Source organism: Entelurus aequoreus, linkage group LG09, assembly GCF_033978785.1.
Source record: "Entelurus aequoreus isolate RoL-2023_Sb linkage group LG09, RoL_Eaeq_v1.1, whole genome shotgun sequence".
NCBI classification, from domain to species: Eukaryota; Metazoa; Chordata; class Actinopteri; order Syngnathiformes; family Syngnathidae; genus Entelurus; species Entelurus aequoreus.
Window position 1 is genome coordinate 28134716 of NC_084739.1, and position 18296 is coordinate 28153011.

The window sequence follows — 18296 nt, forward strand, 5'->3', positions numbered from 1 at the left end:
TATTAGCAGCTGACCTATAGATGCCTTCCACCATAATCAGGATTTTCCTCCAAGGTCTGTGGGTCCGAAGCTGTCCTGAGGAGATCGACTCTCTTAACTGCCGCTCTAAATGGTCCATATCTAGACACGCACACAAACATTAACATGATTTTTTTGTATATTCTAGAGGAGTAAAACTTTAAGTGCACTTTGATTACTTGATTAGACACTGCTTAATCTACAACTTGCAAACTTTAAACAGATAATAGTTGACAATGATCTGATAAACTCTGATAAATACAGTCTCTTGAAATCAGTATGCAAATTCATTTGAAAATTTCAAGGAAATAAATACAATTCTCTGTGGTCTTTATGCGCCATATAATACACACCAGCAGATGGCAGTATTCAATAGCTCTAGTAATTTGCAGGTCCTAACAATCTGTCACAGACCAATAATGAGCTTACTCACCAGGGAGCAGATGCTTTTCAGATAAAATTGCTTCCTGAAAGCTTAACAGTGCAGAATAATTCTACTCTTCCACCAATGTCGTCACACAGAGGGAAGTGGTAAGACTTGACAGAGAGAAAGATTGTTTCCTTCCTGACGCACTGATTGTAGATAAGCCACGACCTCTTGTGTAAAACCCTCTTTAATGCATGTGCATGTTTAACATGATTTTATCATCTTTGCCTGAGTTTGAGTTTGCTAAAATGATACTAAAACCTGGCATTACAGCTTCCAATATGAATGCATTCGTTTAGAAGTAGCACATTTGTTTGTGGCAATGTAACCCTGCACACACCAGTTTATCTACTTTTTGTATTGGGCACTAAAACCCACCAATATAAGGAATATCATTAAATGTGAATTATTCATCAATCCAGGGCCTGGTTTCGGGATTAACGTAGCCTACTTTGTAAATATTGGTCTTACGCTAATAAAAGACAGCACGAACAGTGCGTACAGGAGGTACAGAGGCAGTGAGAGGTCATCTGCTCTGCCTGAGGGCTCTTTGCCCTGTGGGAACTGCTTTGGAAGACCTATAACTGACTTGGCTTGTACCTGTCAGGATGCATTTAGTGTTAGCGGACTGTCTCATCTGTCCTGTCTATTAGAAGAGGAGGCGATGCTCCTAATGTAAGCACAGCGGATAGAGTATCTTTCATGTTTAATAAATCACTTACCACATTCATTGAAATAACACACACCACTTTGACAATCTAATAGCAGGGTGAATTGCAGCAAGATGACATTTTCAAGTAATTAAATAGACCTTCAATGTTTCTGCTGATGGATAAACACCATCATGACTGTAAAGTGAACCCAATTCATTAAAGCTGTTACAATTGCTGATCCAAACATAGAATGTTAAGTAGGTCTTTCCTGAGGCAAATCCTGTGCTGCAGAGAAAGTGATGTTTTCCTTACAACGCTAATAGCTTGGAATTAATATATATGATAATGAATAGACTAGATGGGGCTCATACACCTTACGCAAGGTCAAGTTCAAGCTCTTTTGAAGCACTTCACGAAAACTGCTGACATTGTATACATGTTCGAAAGAAACAATGTTCAAGTTTTTCCTGCAGCCAACAGCTTTGCTCTGTTTGAAAAATACTCAAAATGAATTAAATTTATCACAATAAAAGAGCTGGTTGCATAATGGAAACAAGAAAAGAAAAAAACAAAACAATGTGCAGTCCATATTTATGGCCATTTAGTTTGCAAACCATTCACTTAGACACGTGATTCTCAACTGCTCTCAACCGTTTTCAGTGTGTGGCTGGTCTTTGACCGGTATAGATGTAACCTTCGCAAACGAGTCGAGTCTTGTGAACTTTTGGGCAAATGATGACAACTGATTCCAAGTTGCAAGTTGTTTGTTTACGTGCCGTTCTTACTTGCACGTCTCAATAAATTAGAATTTCATGCAAAAGTTATTTCAATTCAAAAGTTGAAATAAAAGTGCACATTTACAGCGGGCTCCAAACTAGGGCAGCACGATTATGGCCAAAATAATAATTACGATTATTTTATCAATATTGAAATCATGGTTATTAATCACAATCACTCATTTTGTTAGGTAAAACAGTGTTACCCACTGGTCGGCAATTTCCTAATGGGCCCCGGAATTGGGAGGGGACGCGTGAACGTGACGTCATGTAATTTGTAATGTAATAGTCCAATAAAAGAGCTAAATTACCATTGTTTAAATCAAACACATCTTTGTGTTTTTGTTCATAATTTGTATTCAAATGTCAGCTTTTTGTAATTATATGATGTCTTTAGCTCTATTTATAAATTTTTTATGATTTTTATGGGGGAGGCATAAAAAAAAAACCAGCCACATTCCGCGGGTGGCGCAAGAGTCATCAATTGGACACTTTCGCTTGACCTAACCATACATTTGTGGACACCCTCACTTGATCTAATCATACATTTGATCGTTTGTAGTGTGAAACGTATATTTATAGAGCAAGCAGAGTACTGATTTGTGTATTTATGCTTTAAAAGATGCAGTGGAAAAGTACAGAGGGCAGGGCTCAACAATGTTGGTAGGCTTGATTGATACATCTAAGGCATTTGACAGGGTCAACCATCACAAGCTCTTCACCAAGCTGAAGCATTGGGGTGTTTGGGGTAGCATCATACGTAACCTGGCACAGTGGTATGACAGGCAGACTATGCAGGTAAAATGGGGGAGTATTTTATCCTCATCCTTTAGAGTTGGCAATGGGGTACGGTACAGAAGGGTGGGCTTCTATCACCAGGCCTATTTAGCCTGTATAAGGATGACCTGTCAAGGCAGTTGTGAGATTGTAGAACAGGGTGCATAATTGGGAACAACTTAATCAACCACTTTGTTTTTGCTGATGATTTGGCAATCATATCTTCCAGTAGTGCAGGGTTTCAACAGCTTCTCAACATATGCTCAGACTATGGAGACAAGTTTGACATCAAGTATAATGCCAAAAAAAAGTCTTGTAATGATTTGTAGAACCAAAGAGCGTAAAATCTTAATTTCCCAGGTTTCTATGTGTCTGATCAAACCCTGTCTATGTGCACCATTGCAAAATATCCAGGCCACATCATCTGTGATAAAATGGAGGATGATGCTAACATGCTTAAACAGAAAAGAGTGCTATATGTCCAAGCCAATATGTTAGTGAAAAAATGTCATTACTGCTCTGATGAAGCAAAGGTGTACTTGTTTAGAGCTTACGGCACCCCTATGTACACAGCCCTCCTATGGGAGAGGTATAAGAAAGAGAGCTTGCGCAAACTCCAGGTTGCATATAATTACGGTCTCTGAATCTATAGTAATTGTGAAAAATAGACAATTGTAAAACAAATGTGTTCTGTTAAACCACTAATGGTTACATTAACTAGCCGGTGGTGTTTTTGTTATATTTTTTGCTTTGAAAAATGTAACTATGAGCAAGTTGCAAACAGACCCTTTAAAGCGGGGGTGTCAAACTCATTTTAGCTCAGGGGCCGCATGAAGGAAAAACTATTCCCACCTGGGCCGGACGGTTACAATCATGGCATAATAACTTAAAAATACAACTATGACAATCTCAGATTTTTTTCTTTGTTTTACTTCGTCCCAAAATAGAACAAGCACATTCTTAAAATGTACATATCACAAATAATCCTCTTGACAAAACACTTCAAGTTAGTTGAAAATTCTGAGGAAAAAATTGGTGCAGTTTCAAAAACACCATGAATAATGCAATGAATTTAGACTTAATCTCAGTGTATCTACAAAGCCAATAAACTTTAAGTCACAGCCCATCTAGAATTGAACAAAAAAATAAATAAAGCATAAATAAAAACGTTTCTATGCATCAACTTCCTTATTTGTCATTTCCACTGTTCACTTTCGTTAAATTTGCACAGAAGACCATCTTTTTCACAGAACTTTTTACACTTAGCAAACTTATCTCGCGGGCTGCATTAAACCTGTTCGCGGGCCTGTTTGACATCCCTGCTTTAAAGCATATATTAAATCCAAACACTTTCCAAAGCTTGAAAGTGTAGTGATAATAAACACAAATGTAGTCTTGGCAATCTCTCACACATGCTTTATCTCAAATGATCATAGCTGCTGTGACCTACCGTTGTGTTTGTACACCTTGACGGTCGCTCCTGACAATCTTGCCCCTAAAATGAGTGAGGTGTGGTTGAGCTCATCGCTCAGGATTAAACAACCCTAGAAAAGAAGAAACTCAACTGAATTATTCTTGACCAGAATTAAATAATCACAGTATCAAAATGGTTGCGGGCTGTTAGTATCGTGTTAAGCAGCCATAAAAGATGGGCTGCAGTAGATCGGTTTCCTCAGTTTTGTGGAACTCAACATCTTCCACGTCTTCTTTTCTACAGCAAGTGATAACTCAGAGAATTAATGAAATGTGTGCAAGTGGATCTACAAAAGGGTTCATGCAAACGATGATGTTTTGAAGATTTATCATTGGAAAGAATAGTAGCTAATTTAACGGGGTGCTCATTTTAAAATGGGTAAAATGATGGCTTCAAAGATGACAGCGCTAGTGAATTATTCTTTTCCACAAAGTCCTTACCAACATATTTAACACTGAAGTTTTAAGAATTTTATTTCAACCTTCAAATTCATATTTCTGGATGGTGTACGGAAATCCCAGTGGCATGATCTCTTGTCCACCAGCTGTCATTCTAATGTAAAGGGTGTGTTGGTACTGCCTGTCCCTGTGGGTCAGAGTTGGCAGCGTGGGTTGACCCTCACTGCCCCTGCAGGGTTGCAGTGGGGGCGGCAACCTCTTGAGCTGCATAAACGGCCGCACTTCCATCGGCTCAGCAGTCCCCTTCCTCCTGTCCAGTCCAATCACTGATATCCATGCTGCGTGTTGCCCCTGGTAACCCATGACTATCTGTATGAGCTTGACTGGTGTGCCGACAGGCTAATAATACCCTTGAGAGGCGCTCTTAACAAAAACATAGCCCTCTTTGTCTCTGTATCTGAAGGCAGCTATGTATACCCAGAGCCAAAACCTCCTGGCTACTGTACTGTTTAATTATGATTATTTTAATTATTGGGGTGAGTCGGGATTTGCTCAGAGCTGAGTGAAGTTGACTGTTATTCATTAATTTAGGCCATATGCAAGAGACGAGCAAAAGCCGGGCTAATTACAATAATATCTTCTTTGTTAGAAGAGTAGGCAGTAAAGCAGGCATTATTTCCTTTGTTGCGCTGTGTAGCAATTATTTACCTTGCCAACAAGTGCAGGAATGTTCATGGAGTTAGTGGCAAACCCCATCCCAAACACCATGGAGGACTCCACTCCAAGGAAATTAGCCACTTGCTGCTCCAGCTCTACGTGAATGTCCAGCGTACCTACAGGACAGAAATCAAACGGTTTTCCACAACATGACAACATTATCGGACTTCAGCCTAAAAAAAAAAAAAAACACAATCAATCACCATCTATTCTTCCATTTTCTATAGCACATATTCTCTTTGTTGGAGCGCATCAGAGTTGACTCACAACGAAAGGCAGACTACACTGGACTGGTCACCTGGTATTTACAGTCCAACAATGCAGGATGTAGAGCATTGCTTGTAAAATGTTCCTAAGGACCCTTAATATCTACAAAAACGGTGCAGCAATTTGTCATTAATAACACAACAATGCAATGCAGCTCTGTCTTTAGAGTGAATTGCATTATGCTCAAGTCCATGTGCCAAATCACATTGAGTTATTTGTTTTCTCAATTTTGCTAAAAGCCTGATAGCATTTTTTTCATGAGACAGCAGTATGCTGGTGTGCACTTCATAATGCAAACCGAGCTTTAAAATTTTGCTAAAGACAGGAGTTATGGTTTAGCTCTTGAATCCGATCTCATATCTAATGAATTGTCTTGCAAGTTATTGTATGATATTAAAAGTGGTTACTCAATCACAACAGCAGACCACTACACTTAGTAAAGTACACTGAATAACTGCACAGTCTTTTTATAGGGCCATTTACTTCCTTCTTGAATTCAAAGCATGTGACTGAAGTAGTCTTTAAAGCGTTTACAACTCAATGGAGGAACTGGAGCCCCACCTTAGCAGAGTTAATCATTTCTATCCCCCAACCTTGATTCATGAATTGAAATCTATTAAAGAAGCACCTTTATACATAAGGCTTGTTGATAAAATGTGCTCTGTGGGTATACTGACAAATCTCTTTTTGTAAATAGCCATTGATCTGAATACATGCATCATTCTATAACTAATTATTTGTTAATGATTGTAGGAAAAATCAAATCATGAGTTATTCATCAACACAACTCCAGCACGTTTTTTGTCCTCAAGGTGTTCGTTTCTGTATTTTTCGGACTATAAGTCACAGTTTTTTTCATAGTTTGGCCGGGGGTGCGACTTATACTCAGGAGCGACTTATGTGTGAAATTATTAACACATTACCGTAAAATATCAAATAATATTATTTAGCTCATTCACGTAAGAGACTAGACGTATAGGATTTCATCGGATTTAGCGATTAGGAGTGACAGATTGTTTGGTAAACGTATAGCATGTTCTATATGTTATAGTTATTTGAATGACTCTTACCATAAGATGTTACGTTAACATACCAGGCACGTTCTCAGTTGGTTATTTATGCGTCATATAACGTACACTTATTCAGCCTGTTGTTTACTATTCTTTATTTATTTTAAATTGCCTTTCAAATGTCTATTCTTGGTGTTGGGTTTTATCAAATATATTTCCCCAAAAAATGCGACTATACTCCAGTGCGACTTATATATGTTTTTTTTTTCCTTCTTTATTATGCATTTTCGGCCGGTGCGACTTATACTCCGGAGCGACTTATAGTCCGAAAAATACGGTATTTGTTTCCGTGTCATTATTTCATAAAATAATGTACGAATCATGATTAACAAATTGCTCTTACACATGCTAGATAGATGTGTGCTTTTAACTCAAGTCAGAATATTCTAGCGATTTTTCCAACAGCCTGCAACTACTGTATTATGTCCTAAAAGAGGGAGTCACACATACCTGTTTTGAATGGCATGTGATGTGCTAGCAAGAGAACAATAAACTGGCGAAGAGATGCAAACTTAAAGCAAATCCCTGGTGTTGTTTGTTGTTTGCTACCAGTCATATAGCTGCAAACAGAAAACGACCAGAGCACATAATATTGTCTCTGCTCACCGCCACTTTTGTGCAAATGTTATCTTTTTGTGCTTTAGTTCAATGTGGTATAGCAATAAGCAGCATGTCATGCACTGTCTTGATTAAATAATCTTATTTCTGTAACATCAAAGTAGGGTTATCCAGGTAACAAAATGTAATTAAATAATTCTGGATACTTTTCTAAATAAAAGGGGACAACAAAAAATTGTACGGTACATTAAACATATGTTTCTTATTGCAATCAAAGAACAATGTTGTCCTTAAAGTAGAACATACTAGACAACTTGTCTTTTAGTAGTAAGCAAACAAAGGCTCCTAATTTGGCTGCTGATGTATGTCATAATTATGAGGGCTAAGCGGTAGTAAATGGATTATTAATCTCCTTGTCCATTTACTGTTAATATATGCTTACTTTTTGTTTAACATGTTCTATCTACACTTCTGTTAAAATGTACTAAACACCTATTCTTCTGTTGTTTGGATAAGTTTTGAATGATACCACACATTTGGGTATCGATCCGATAACAAGTACGGTAGTTACAGGGTCATACATTGGTCATATTTAAAGTCCTTATGTGTCCAGGGACATATTTCCTGAGTGTATAAACATATAAATTAAAAAAAAGGAACCAAGATTTTGCGATAGAAAATATTGATGTAATCATTGTAGTATCGACTAGATACGATCTTGTATCATTACAGTGGATGTCAGGTGTAGATCCACCCATGGCATTTGTTTACATTGAGGAGTGCTAGCCTGTTAGCGGTGAGATAATGTATCCTCCTAAAGTGTGTAGTGAAGCATGTTTAGCTATGTTTAGCTGCAGGACAATACTTGTAAGAAACGTACTTTATTTGTCGCCATGGAGGCGGAGATTAGTGATTTAGAAGTAGCTAAACACTGCCGACTGCAGATGGACGTTAGCCTCTGGCTATATAGCACCTCTTGTAGAGCGCCGTTTCAGTGTTATAGCTTCACCTTCATTGTTAGTTTTTAAGCCAAAATGCATCCATTCTCCCCTTTCTGTAAACACAATGTGTCTGCCTGTAAGTAGGCCGTGATTGTGCGTTGCCGAACATGCTCCTCTGCTCGTAAAACCAACAATGTCATAACGTAACAACGGTGCGCGGTCCATCCATCCATCCATCCATCCATTTTCTACCGCTTATTCCCTTCGGGGTTGCACAGGGCGCTGGAGCCTATCTCAGCTACAATCGGGCGGAAGGCGGGGTACACCCTGGACAAGTCGCCACCTCATCGCAGGGCCAACACAGATAGACAGACAACATTCACACTCACAATCACACACTAGGGCCAATTTAGTGTTGCCAATCAACCTATCCCCAGGTGCATGTCTTTGGAGGTGGGAGGAAGCCGGAGTACCCGGAGGGAACCCACGCAGTCACGGGGAGAACATGCAAACTCCACACAGAAAGATCTCGAGCCCGGGATTGAACTCAGGAATACTCAGGACCTTCGTATTGTGAGGCAGACGAACTAACCCCTCTTCCACCGTGCTGCGCGGTCATTCCTGTTAAAAAAAACAAAAACGGTACAGTACCGTTTCTGATTCATTAGTACCGCGGTAATTTATTAGTTATCGGTATACCGTACAATGAGGGATGATGTTCGAAACCGGTTCTCCCGGTTGTTTGATAAGAAAAGAACCGATTCCATGGAGTCGAATCCCTTTTTGAGAACCGGTTCTCGTTATCGAGGCCACTATAGTAAAGAAAAAGAGTTGGTTCTTTATTCGAATCCCTGGGAACGAATCCCGTCCCACAGGAAATGCCCTGTGACACGTCCCAGGAAATGAAGCAGCAACAACAATGGACCGGAAAAAAACGCCTCAAGGCATGGCTTTATTTTACAAAAAAATACGACGAGGAAACGGCTATCTGCAATTATTGCCAGGCTTCGCTCTCATGTAAGGGGGGGGAAGTACAACAAGCATGATGAAACATGTTCAGGCCGTACATAACCTGAACGATCAAGAAAGGTGTCGTGGAGAAGCAGCGACAGAAATGACTAAGCACCCCCCTCCTCCTCTGCTTCAACCTGTAGCACCAATTCCAGTCATCGTGCTGGTGAGTAACTAACATTAACTTTTGCCGGTTAATTTCCATATCTGCTCACTCGTAGCCTTTAGGCTAAAATAACGTTACCTCTTATGTCAACCAGGACTGCAGTAATGTTAGCTAGACTAACGTTACCTAAGCATAGTCAGTGGCTAACGGTAACGTTAGCCTTTTTGTATGTGTCTGATAACGTTAACGGTATCTTGTAGCCTACACCACTCCAGAGTTTGCAGGTCTGTCTAATAAACTAGTGCTTTCTTTCTTTCTTTAGTTTATTTCGTACATGAACACACTTACAGCATAACACATCACAGTTTCATATCATTTCACTTTACATCATGTCCGAAAAGGAGTAGGAAGAAGTAAAGCTTATTTAATCCTACCCCTTTCCCACTTCAAAGCGTTTACAAATATATACATCATTTACTGACCTTTTTATAATAAAACAACATCTGTGAATTAGTATATACAACAGTTTTGTAATATGTAATTAATTAATTCAGTCATTATTAATATACTGAGATGAAGAATATCTTATTTTCAATAAGGTTGAAAGTATTTCTCATAATTCTTCATTGGACTTTGTAAGCACTATTAATTTGAACAACCTCTTAAAGTGGATCATATCAGTACAATGTTTAACTTCATTACTTAATCCATTCCATCATTTAAAGGCCTACTCAAATGAATTTTTTTTATTCAAACGGGGATAGCAGATCTATTCTATGTGTCATACTTGATCATTTCGCAATATTGCCATATTTTTGCTGAAAGGATTTAGTATAGAACAACGACGATAAAGATTGCAACTTTTGGTATCTGATTAAAAAAAGGCTTTCCCCTACCGGAAGTAGCGTGACGTAGTCAGTTGAACATATATGCAAAGTTCCCTATTGTTTACAATGATGGCCGCATGAAGTGAGAGAGATTCGGACCGAGAAAGCGACAATTTCCCCATTAATTTGAGCGAGGATGAAAGATTTGTGGATGAGTAAAGTGCAAGTGAAGGACTAGTGGGGAGTTGAAGCTATTCAGATAGGGAAGATGCTGTGAGAGCCGGGGGTGACCTGATATTCAGCTGGGAATGACTACAACAGTAAATAAACACAAGACATATATATACTCTATTAGCCACAACACAACCAGGCTTATATTTAATATGCCACAAATTAATCCTGCATAAAAACACCTGCGTGTTTGTTATGCTAGCTCCTAGCTCCTCTGCTAGCTCCTAGCTCCATAGAACACGCCAATACAATTCAAACACCTGATCAACACACACAATCACTCAGCCCAAAAGACCGTTCACCTAACCCAAGGTTCATAAAGCTTATATATTTTTAAAAAGTTACGTACGTGACGCGCACATACGGTCAAGCTATCAGATGTTTATCAGCCAAGGCTGCATACTCACGGTACCTGATATTCAGCTGGGAATGACTACAACAGTAAATAAACACAAGACATATATATACTCTATTAGCCACAACACAACCAGGCTTATATTTAATATGCCACAAATTAATCCTGCATAAAAACACCTGCGTGTTTGTTACGCTAGCTCCTAGCTCCTCTGCTAGCTCCTAGCTCCATAGAACACGCCAATACAATTCAAACACCTGATCAACACACACAATCACTCAGCCCAAAAGACCGTTCACCTAACCCAAGGTTCATAAAGCTTATATATTTTTAAAAAGTTACGTACGTGACGCGCACATACGGTCAAGCTATCAAATGTTTAGCAGCCAAGGCTGCATACTCACGGTACCTGATATTCAGCTGGGAATGACTACAACAGTAAATAAACACAAGACATATATATACTCTATTAGCCACAACACAACCAGGCTTATATTTAATATGCCACAAATTAATCCTGCATAAAAACACCTGCGTGTTTGTTATGCTAGCTCCTAGCTCCTATGCTAGCTCCTAGCTCCATAGAACACGCCAATACAATTCAAACACCTGATCAACACACACAATCACTCAGCCCAAAAGACCGTTCACCTAACCCAAGGTTCATAAAGCTTATATATTTTAAAAAAGTTACGTACATACGCAAAAAAAAGTTGCGCACATACGGTCAAGCGATCAAATGTTTAGAAGCCAAAGCTGCATACTCACAGTAGCACGTCTGCGTCTTTGTCATCCAAATCAAAGTAATCCTGGTAAGAGTCTGTGTTGTCCCAGTTCTCTACAGGCGTCTGTGTATCGAAGTCAAAAGTCCTCCTGGTTAGAGTCTCTGTTATCCGAGTTCTTCCATCTTGACTGCATCTTTCGGGAATGTAAACAAAGAAGCGCCGGCTGTGTACTGTAGTTGCTGACTACGTTCGAAAAATACGTCCATTTCGCACCGACAACTTTCTTCTTTGCTTGCTCAGCTTCCTTCTCCATAATGCAATGAACATGATTGGAACAGATTCACGAACACAGATGTCCAGAATACTGTGGAATTATGAAATGAAAACAGAGCTTTTTCGTATTGGCTTCAATGTGGAAGGCATACCCGTGTTCGCTGGGCTACGTCACGCGCATACGTCATCCTCAGAGGCGTTTCGAACCGGAAGTTTAGCGGCAAATTTAAAATGTCACTTTATAAGTTAACCCGGTCGTATTGGCATGTGTTATAATGTTAAGATTTCATCATTGATATATAAACTATCAGACTGCGTGGTCGGTAGTAGTGGGTTTCAGTAGGCCTTTAATTCCACATACTAATGCTAAAGACTTAATAACAGACACCATAGTCTTCACATTCAGCTAATTTCCCCCCAATTCTATGCTGCGTCTGTCCCTCAATTTCCCTCCAGGACAAGGACGTGCAGTCATTCCTGGAGGAGGCCACACTGATGGACCCCAGAAGAATGTTCCAATAGCAGCAGAAGTGCACATTTTGGAGAGCTGTATTATTTTCAGTTTTGTGCCCAAGGGACTGATTTTATTTAACACTATATTATTATTTATACACCTATAGTGATCACAGAGACAGGTTGTTTTTGTTTTACTGTATATATTTGTTTTTCTGAAAAATCCCACTTAATATACTTTGGGTAACAACAGTCAATATTTATTTATTTTTTTATTTTTTTTTAAGGGGGAACAACAGTCAATATTTATTTTTTATTTAAACATTTTTTTCTTCTTATAAAATAAAAGTGGGCTTTTGTTAAAGGCCTACTGAAAGCCACTACTACCGACCACGCAGTCTGATAGTTTATATATCAATGATGAAATCTTAACATTGCAACACATGCCAATACGGCCGGGTTAATTTATAAAGTGACATTTTAAAATTCCAGGGAAATATCCGGCTGAAACATCGCGGTATGATGACGTATGCGCGTGACGAAGTCCGAGTAACGGAAGTTATGGTACCCCGTAGAATCCTATACAAAAAGCTCTGTTTTCATTTCATAATTCCACAGTATTCTGGACATCTTTTGAAATTTTTTTAATGAACAATGAAGGCTGCAAAGAAGACAGTTGTAGGTGGGATCAGTGTATTAGCAGCGGACTACAGCAACACAACCAGGAGGACTTTGTTGGAGTGCTAGCCGCGCTAGCTGCGCTAGCCGCGCTAGCCGCGCTAGCCGCGCTAGCCGCCGACTTCACCTTGACTTCCTACGTCTCCGGGCCACCAAACGCATCGGGTGAAGTCCTTCGTCCTTCTGCCGATCGCTGGAACGCAGGTGAGCACGGGTGTTGATGAGCAAATGAGGGCTGGCTGGCGTAGGTGGAGAGCTAATGTTTTTAGCATAGCTCTGTGCAGTCTGGTTGCTAAGTTAGCTTCAATGGCGTCGTTAGCACAGCATTGTTAACCTTCGCCAGCCTGGAAAGCATTAACCGTGTATTTACATGTCCACGGTTTAATAGTATTGTTGATTTTCTATCTATACTTCCCGTCAGGGGTTTATTTATTTTGTTTCTATATGCAGTTAAAGCAAGATGCTATAACGTTAGCTCATAGCTAAAGCATTTCGCCGATGTATTGTCGTGGAGATAAAAGGCACTGAATGTCCATTTCGCTTTCTCGACTCTCATTTTCAAGAGGCAATAGTATCCGAGGTGGTTTAAAATACAAATCTGTGATCTACAATAGAAAAAGGAGAGTGTGGAATCCAATGAGCCAGCTTGTACCTAAGTTACGGTCAGAGCGAAAAAAGATACGTCCATCGCTGCCTCTTAAGTCATTCACTGTAACGTTCCTCATCTACGAATCTTTCATCCTCGCTCAAATTAATGGGGTAATCATCACTTTCTCGGTCCGAATCTCTCTCGCTCCATTGTAAACAACGGGGAATTGTGAGGAATCCTAGCTCCTGTGACGTCACGCTACTTCCGGTACAGGCAAGGCTTTTTTTTTATCAGCGAGCAAAAGTTGCGAACTTTATCGTCGATTTTCTCTACTAAATCCTTTCAGCAAAAATATGGCAATATCGCGAAATGATCAAGTATGACACATAAAATGGATCTGCTATTCCCGTTTAAATAAAAAAAAATCATTTCAGTAGGCCTTTAAATCAAATATTGTGTTTTTTTCCATATACAACAACCTATCTGGATTCGATAAGATAATCGATAAGGAATCGGTTCGATAAGAGGATTCGATAATGGGCTCGAACTCGATGATTTCTTATCAAACATCATCCCTACGTACAATCCTACATCAAAGCATTATTTTCTATATGTGGATCATGTGTTGTCATATACAAATAGCCTGCATTACTTCATTAATCATCTGCCCATGTGATGCCAGCGCAGAACAGCTTTTTGTACTCACATTTCTTTATATGGAATAAAATGTGGAATTAAAGGTGTCATTCCTCCAACTGTGACACAGCAATTTTTAGTAATTACTGTTTTCATAGGAATTATTGGAGAAATACTTCTTATTTCTGCAAATCCCAGTTCACTGCTGTAACTGAAACAAAGATTGTAAATCGTTTAAGGGAGAGAAATAACATTTTTTAAAAAAAAGGAATTTAATTATATTTGAGAGGTTTAAAGCCATCAAAACATATACATATATTGTATAAATAATAATAACTGGGCCTTTAATTTCTCCTCTTTATGCTAATATTATAAAAATGCCATGCAGTAATCTGATGTCCCTTCAGCAGTGTCATAAAGCTAACAGTATGGACAAATACTTTTCTCAGACATTCCTAAAATGCAACCTGTTTGGCCAGTTCCTGCACCATTACATTTCAGCAGCAGTCTGATGGTTAGGCTTTGGATTTCATCACAGCAGCACAGGGACACAAGAGCAAGAGAGCCCATCCCTAAAAAAAAAAAGCTACTGCCACGCCATCAGAAACTACACTTTTAGAAGATAATATGCCATTCAAAATTCATTGAACGCCTTATATCCTTCACTTTGATCCAGACCGCTCTAACACTTCTCTTCACATGTGCTCTTTTTGCATCCCACCTAATGTCCAGGGTGTTTCATAATGTTATAAGATGTAATTTCCCAAACACACTGGACGAGCATATAATGATCTCAGCTTGTGCCCTCGCGGTACATAATTTAACAAAGTGTGAATAATTTATACAACGTTGCAGCTACTGAAAGATAATTAAACTTGCAGACAATATGAATCACCAAAAAGATAATAAATGATCGCGTATGTGATGAGGTAAATGGGAGTTTCATTTCAAGTTTGCGACTCAGCCTATTCGTGCTCTGTCAGTGTTGTAAAGCGGATGCACATATAAGACTTCTGAAGCAGTGTGAGACAAAGTGGAAGAGACACTACCATATGGATTAATGGCCTTGCTGAAACGAGCTCGACAGGACAAAAGGCCCTCTTGCTTACCTGTTTCCTGACGTGTGCTACACACACCGACCCCATACTGGCGTGTTTTGTCTGCCACCGTTTCAAGGTACTCAGCGTTGTTCTCTGCAAATCCGAGGTAGTTGTAAGAGCCCATGTTGATAACATTGTGTATTGTCCTGCCAGTTAATCTGCAAGAAATTAAACATTTGTGGACAAATTAGTATATACCTCTTACACGTTCCCTATGAGCCATTCTACACAAGCAAATTAACATCCAATTAAAAATAATTTAAAATTATAAACTCATTACATTAGCTGTGATTTATTCAGAAGATGTGCAATACCAGATGTTATTAAATTGAAACAGTATCTCCTCAGGTACAACATAAATCAAACATCTCACTTTGAAGAGGAATCTGTAGATTACAAAAATAACTTCACATTGACTAAAGATCAGATGCTGATCAGATGGTGTATTTAGTTTTAATTTTATTTGAGACTTTCACAACGGTTTACTTCATGCCAGCTAAATAAATCCATCAATTTACACATTCCAATTTAACAGACAAGATGACCCATGACTACCTTATTTACATTAAACCTCTTTAAACCTGTAATCTACGATTACTGCTATTCTGTGATGTCTACATTACTACCTATCTTATACTTTGTGGACCCACTGGAATTAGGGCTGCAACAATTAGTCGACAATATAATTTGTCGCAAAAACATCGCCAGTGATAACATGTAAAGTGTGAGGATATTTCCTATTATTCTTGTTAAAACATGAATACCTTGCTCATTTTGCAAAGCGAACCTTGTTTTTATGACAGTCCATGTGTGATACGTGAGCATTTAAAGCGGAAACATGTCGATGACTATCATTTTAGCCAAAATCAGCCAGCTAAACTTTGTCTACATCAATTCAAGTACTTTGTAGAGCAGCGTCAATTTGCAATGCCGAAAAAAAGGCACGTTAACAAATGCGAACCGTGCACGCGCACACACAGACACATAGAGACAGACAAGCACCAATGCGGAGGTATCAGAAAATTAAAGATACGATCTATTAAATAGCCAACATTTTAGGAATTAATCAAATGTAGAATTCTACACATTAAGTCTATTTGCAATGCCGTAAAAAAAGGCACTTTAACAAACGCGAACCGTGCGTGCACACACCATACCATTAAAATCAAGTGTAAGATTACTAAATAAGTGTTTATATTTGAGGGGCCTTTGGACCATTGGTAATGGAAAAGTTTAAGAACCCCTGGTTTAACACAAGTATCCAACATTGTAACAACATTTATAACTCAAAAAAGAGGAAAAAATCATCACAAGTCCTCTTTAAATAATTTTACAAAAAACTAATCCAAGTATGTCCTTAAGGACCTCTCTAGGTTAAAAACAAGCAATTGTCCGAGAATAACAAAAGCTTCTAATTGATATAAACATTGTTTTAAACACGGGGACACGTGGTTAACAAACACCAGATGGAGAGGCTGGGGCAATTTAAAATTAGTCTCTTATATAGGAGATGGAACAAAGACATCAATTCACATGTGTTAGAGTTCATCTTTTCCCCAATGTCTTTGCTGAACTTTCCAGAGAGAAAAGTAGTTGTAAAACCTTCAGAAAGCTTGTACGTGAATGTAATATGACAGACTGGCAGGGCTAGCTTGTCAAAAGTGTCAGTACCTGAATGTCCAGTTGTAATCATCAGAAACTCTCTCCATCAGGTCCAAGACAGGTCCTGGCATGCTGCATATGGGTCGGTTCCAGTTGTCTCGTACTCTCATGTACAGGTTCCGAGTGTAGAAGTTCTCAAAGTCCTGGTAAAGTGGAACGAAATCCTGCGAGCAGACAGAATTATAGTATACTTAATAATTTCTCATAGCCTTTGCATTCACTCATAAGCATTTGATTCAGTGAAGCTACTGCTAGTAAATATTTAATTTGATAGACTTTTCCAAACAAGTGGCTTTTTAAGACCTTACCAAACAATTACATTAATTTAATTAGACCCTTAAGTCATCCAGTAGCTATTAAATGATAAAATTATATTGCTGAATACATAGGTCTAATATAAATAGTATAATTTATTTATAATATAATTTATTATATAAATTATATAATTTTAAATGCTAAGCACCTCAGGGAAGCAACCTACATTTCGTTGGACCTGTACCTGTATGTGCACAATGACAAATAAAGATCATTCATTCATTCATTATTTATCATGTTGACATGCACACAAATGGAGGATTGTTTTTCCATTGTCTGTCTTTGCAGCAGGATCACCTCCATTCTCACAGACATTTGTGCGTAACTGTGACAGTTTGCACAAACTTTCGAGACAGGCTAAATACAGACACAAAACAGTGGCTATAGAAAATTTTTAGTCTTGAAAAATCACATTGCGAACGCTTAAAGATTATATGTGCATCTGGATGGCACGCTCAATTTTTCTCATTTTGGAGAAATGTTTTAATACATGCAAACTTCTAGTAGATCAGGCCCTAACTACACAAAACACAATAATTACAGCCCAACAAACGCACATGGGACAACACATCGAGCAGCTTCCTTTAAAGGTGAACTGCACATAAAAAAAAAATCCTATCATTCATAATCCTTATGTAAGACAAGAACACTTTTGTTTTTCGTTATTTATGCATTCTAAGTCGTAAAATACGGCGGCTAAAAAAATCCAACAACCACCAACTATACTTCATTTACATCTTGTGACCTGAATATTGACAAAGTATTAGCGATATTGTTACGACAAGTGCTAACGCAGACAAACTATTTTCACAACAATGTGATCGCAGAGAGCGAACTAGCTTATGCTGTTACAGTATTTACATACTGAGCCGGTGAGCTGCTGCATCGCCTCTAAGTTGGTTAAAGTTAAAGGCCTACTGAAACCCACTACTACCGACCACGCAGTCTGATAGTTTATATATCAATGATGAAATCTTAACATTGCAACACATGCCAATACGGCCGGGTTAACTTATAAAGTGAAATTTTAAATTTCCCGCCACACATCCGCTTGAAAACTTTTTATTATGCTGACGTATGCATGTGACGTCACGAGGACAAGGGAAGTATTCGGAGCCCGAAAAATCCTATACACAAAGCTCTGTTTTCATTTCATAATTCCACAGTATTCTGGACATCTGTGTTGGTGAATCTTTTGCAATTTGTTTAATGAACAATGGAGGCTGCAAAGAAGAACGTTGTAGGTGGGATCGGTGTAT

At 38.7% G+C, this 18296-nt stretch overlaps 1 protein-coding gene across 1 annotated transcript in view; it reads right to left on the reverse strand.

The window, feature by feature from the left end:
* Positions 1-18296, reverse strand: part of sptlc3 (serine palmitoyltransferase, long chain base subunit 3) — a 70179-nt gene that overhangs the window by 36507 nt on the left and 15376 nt on the right. The window contains exons 4-8 of the mRNA XM_062058490.1: positions 16732-16886; positions 15070-15218; positions 5232-5356; positions 4102-4195; positions 15-120 (exon numbers count right to left, since the gene is read on the reverse strand). Coding sequence (XP_061914474.1) covers positions 15-120; positions 4102-4195; positions 5232-5356; positions 15070-15218; positions 16732-16886 — 629 coding nt within the window. The remainder of the gene's footprint in view (positions 1-14; positions 121-4101; positions 4196-5231; positions 5357-15069; positions 15219-16731; positions 16887-18296) is intronic.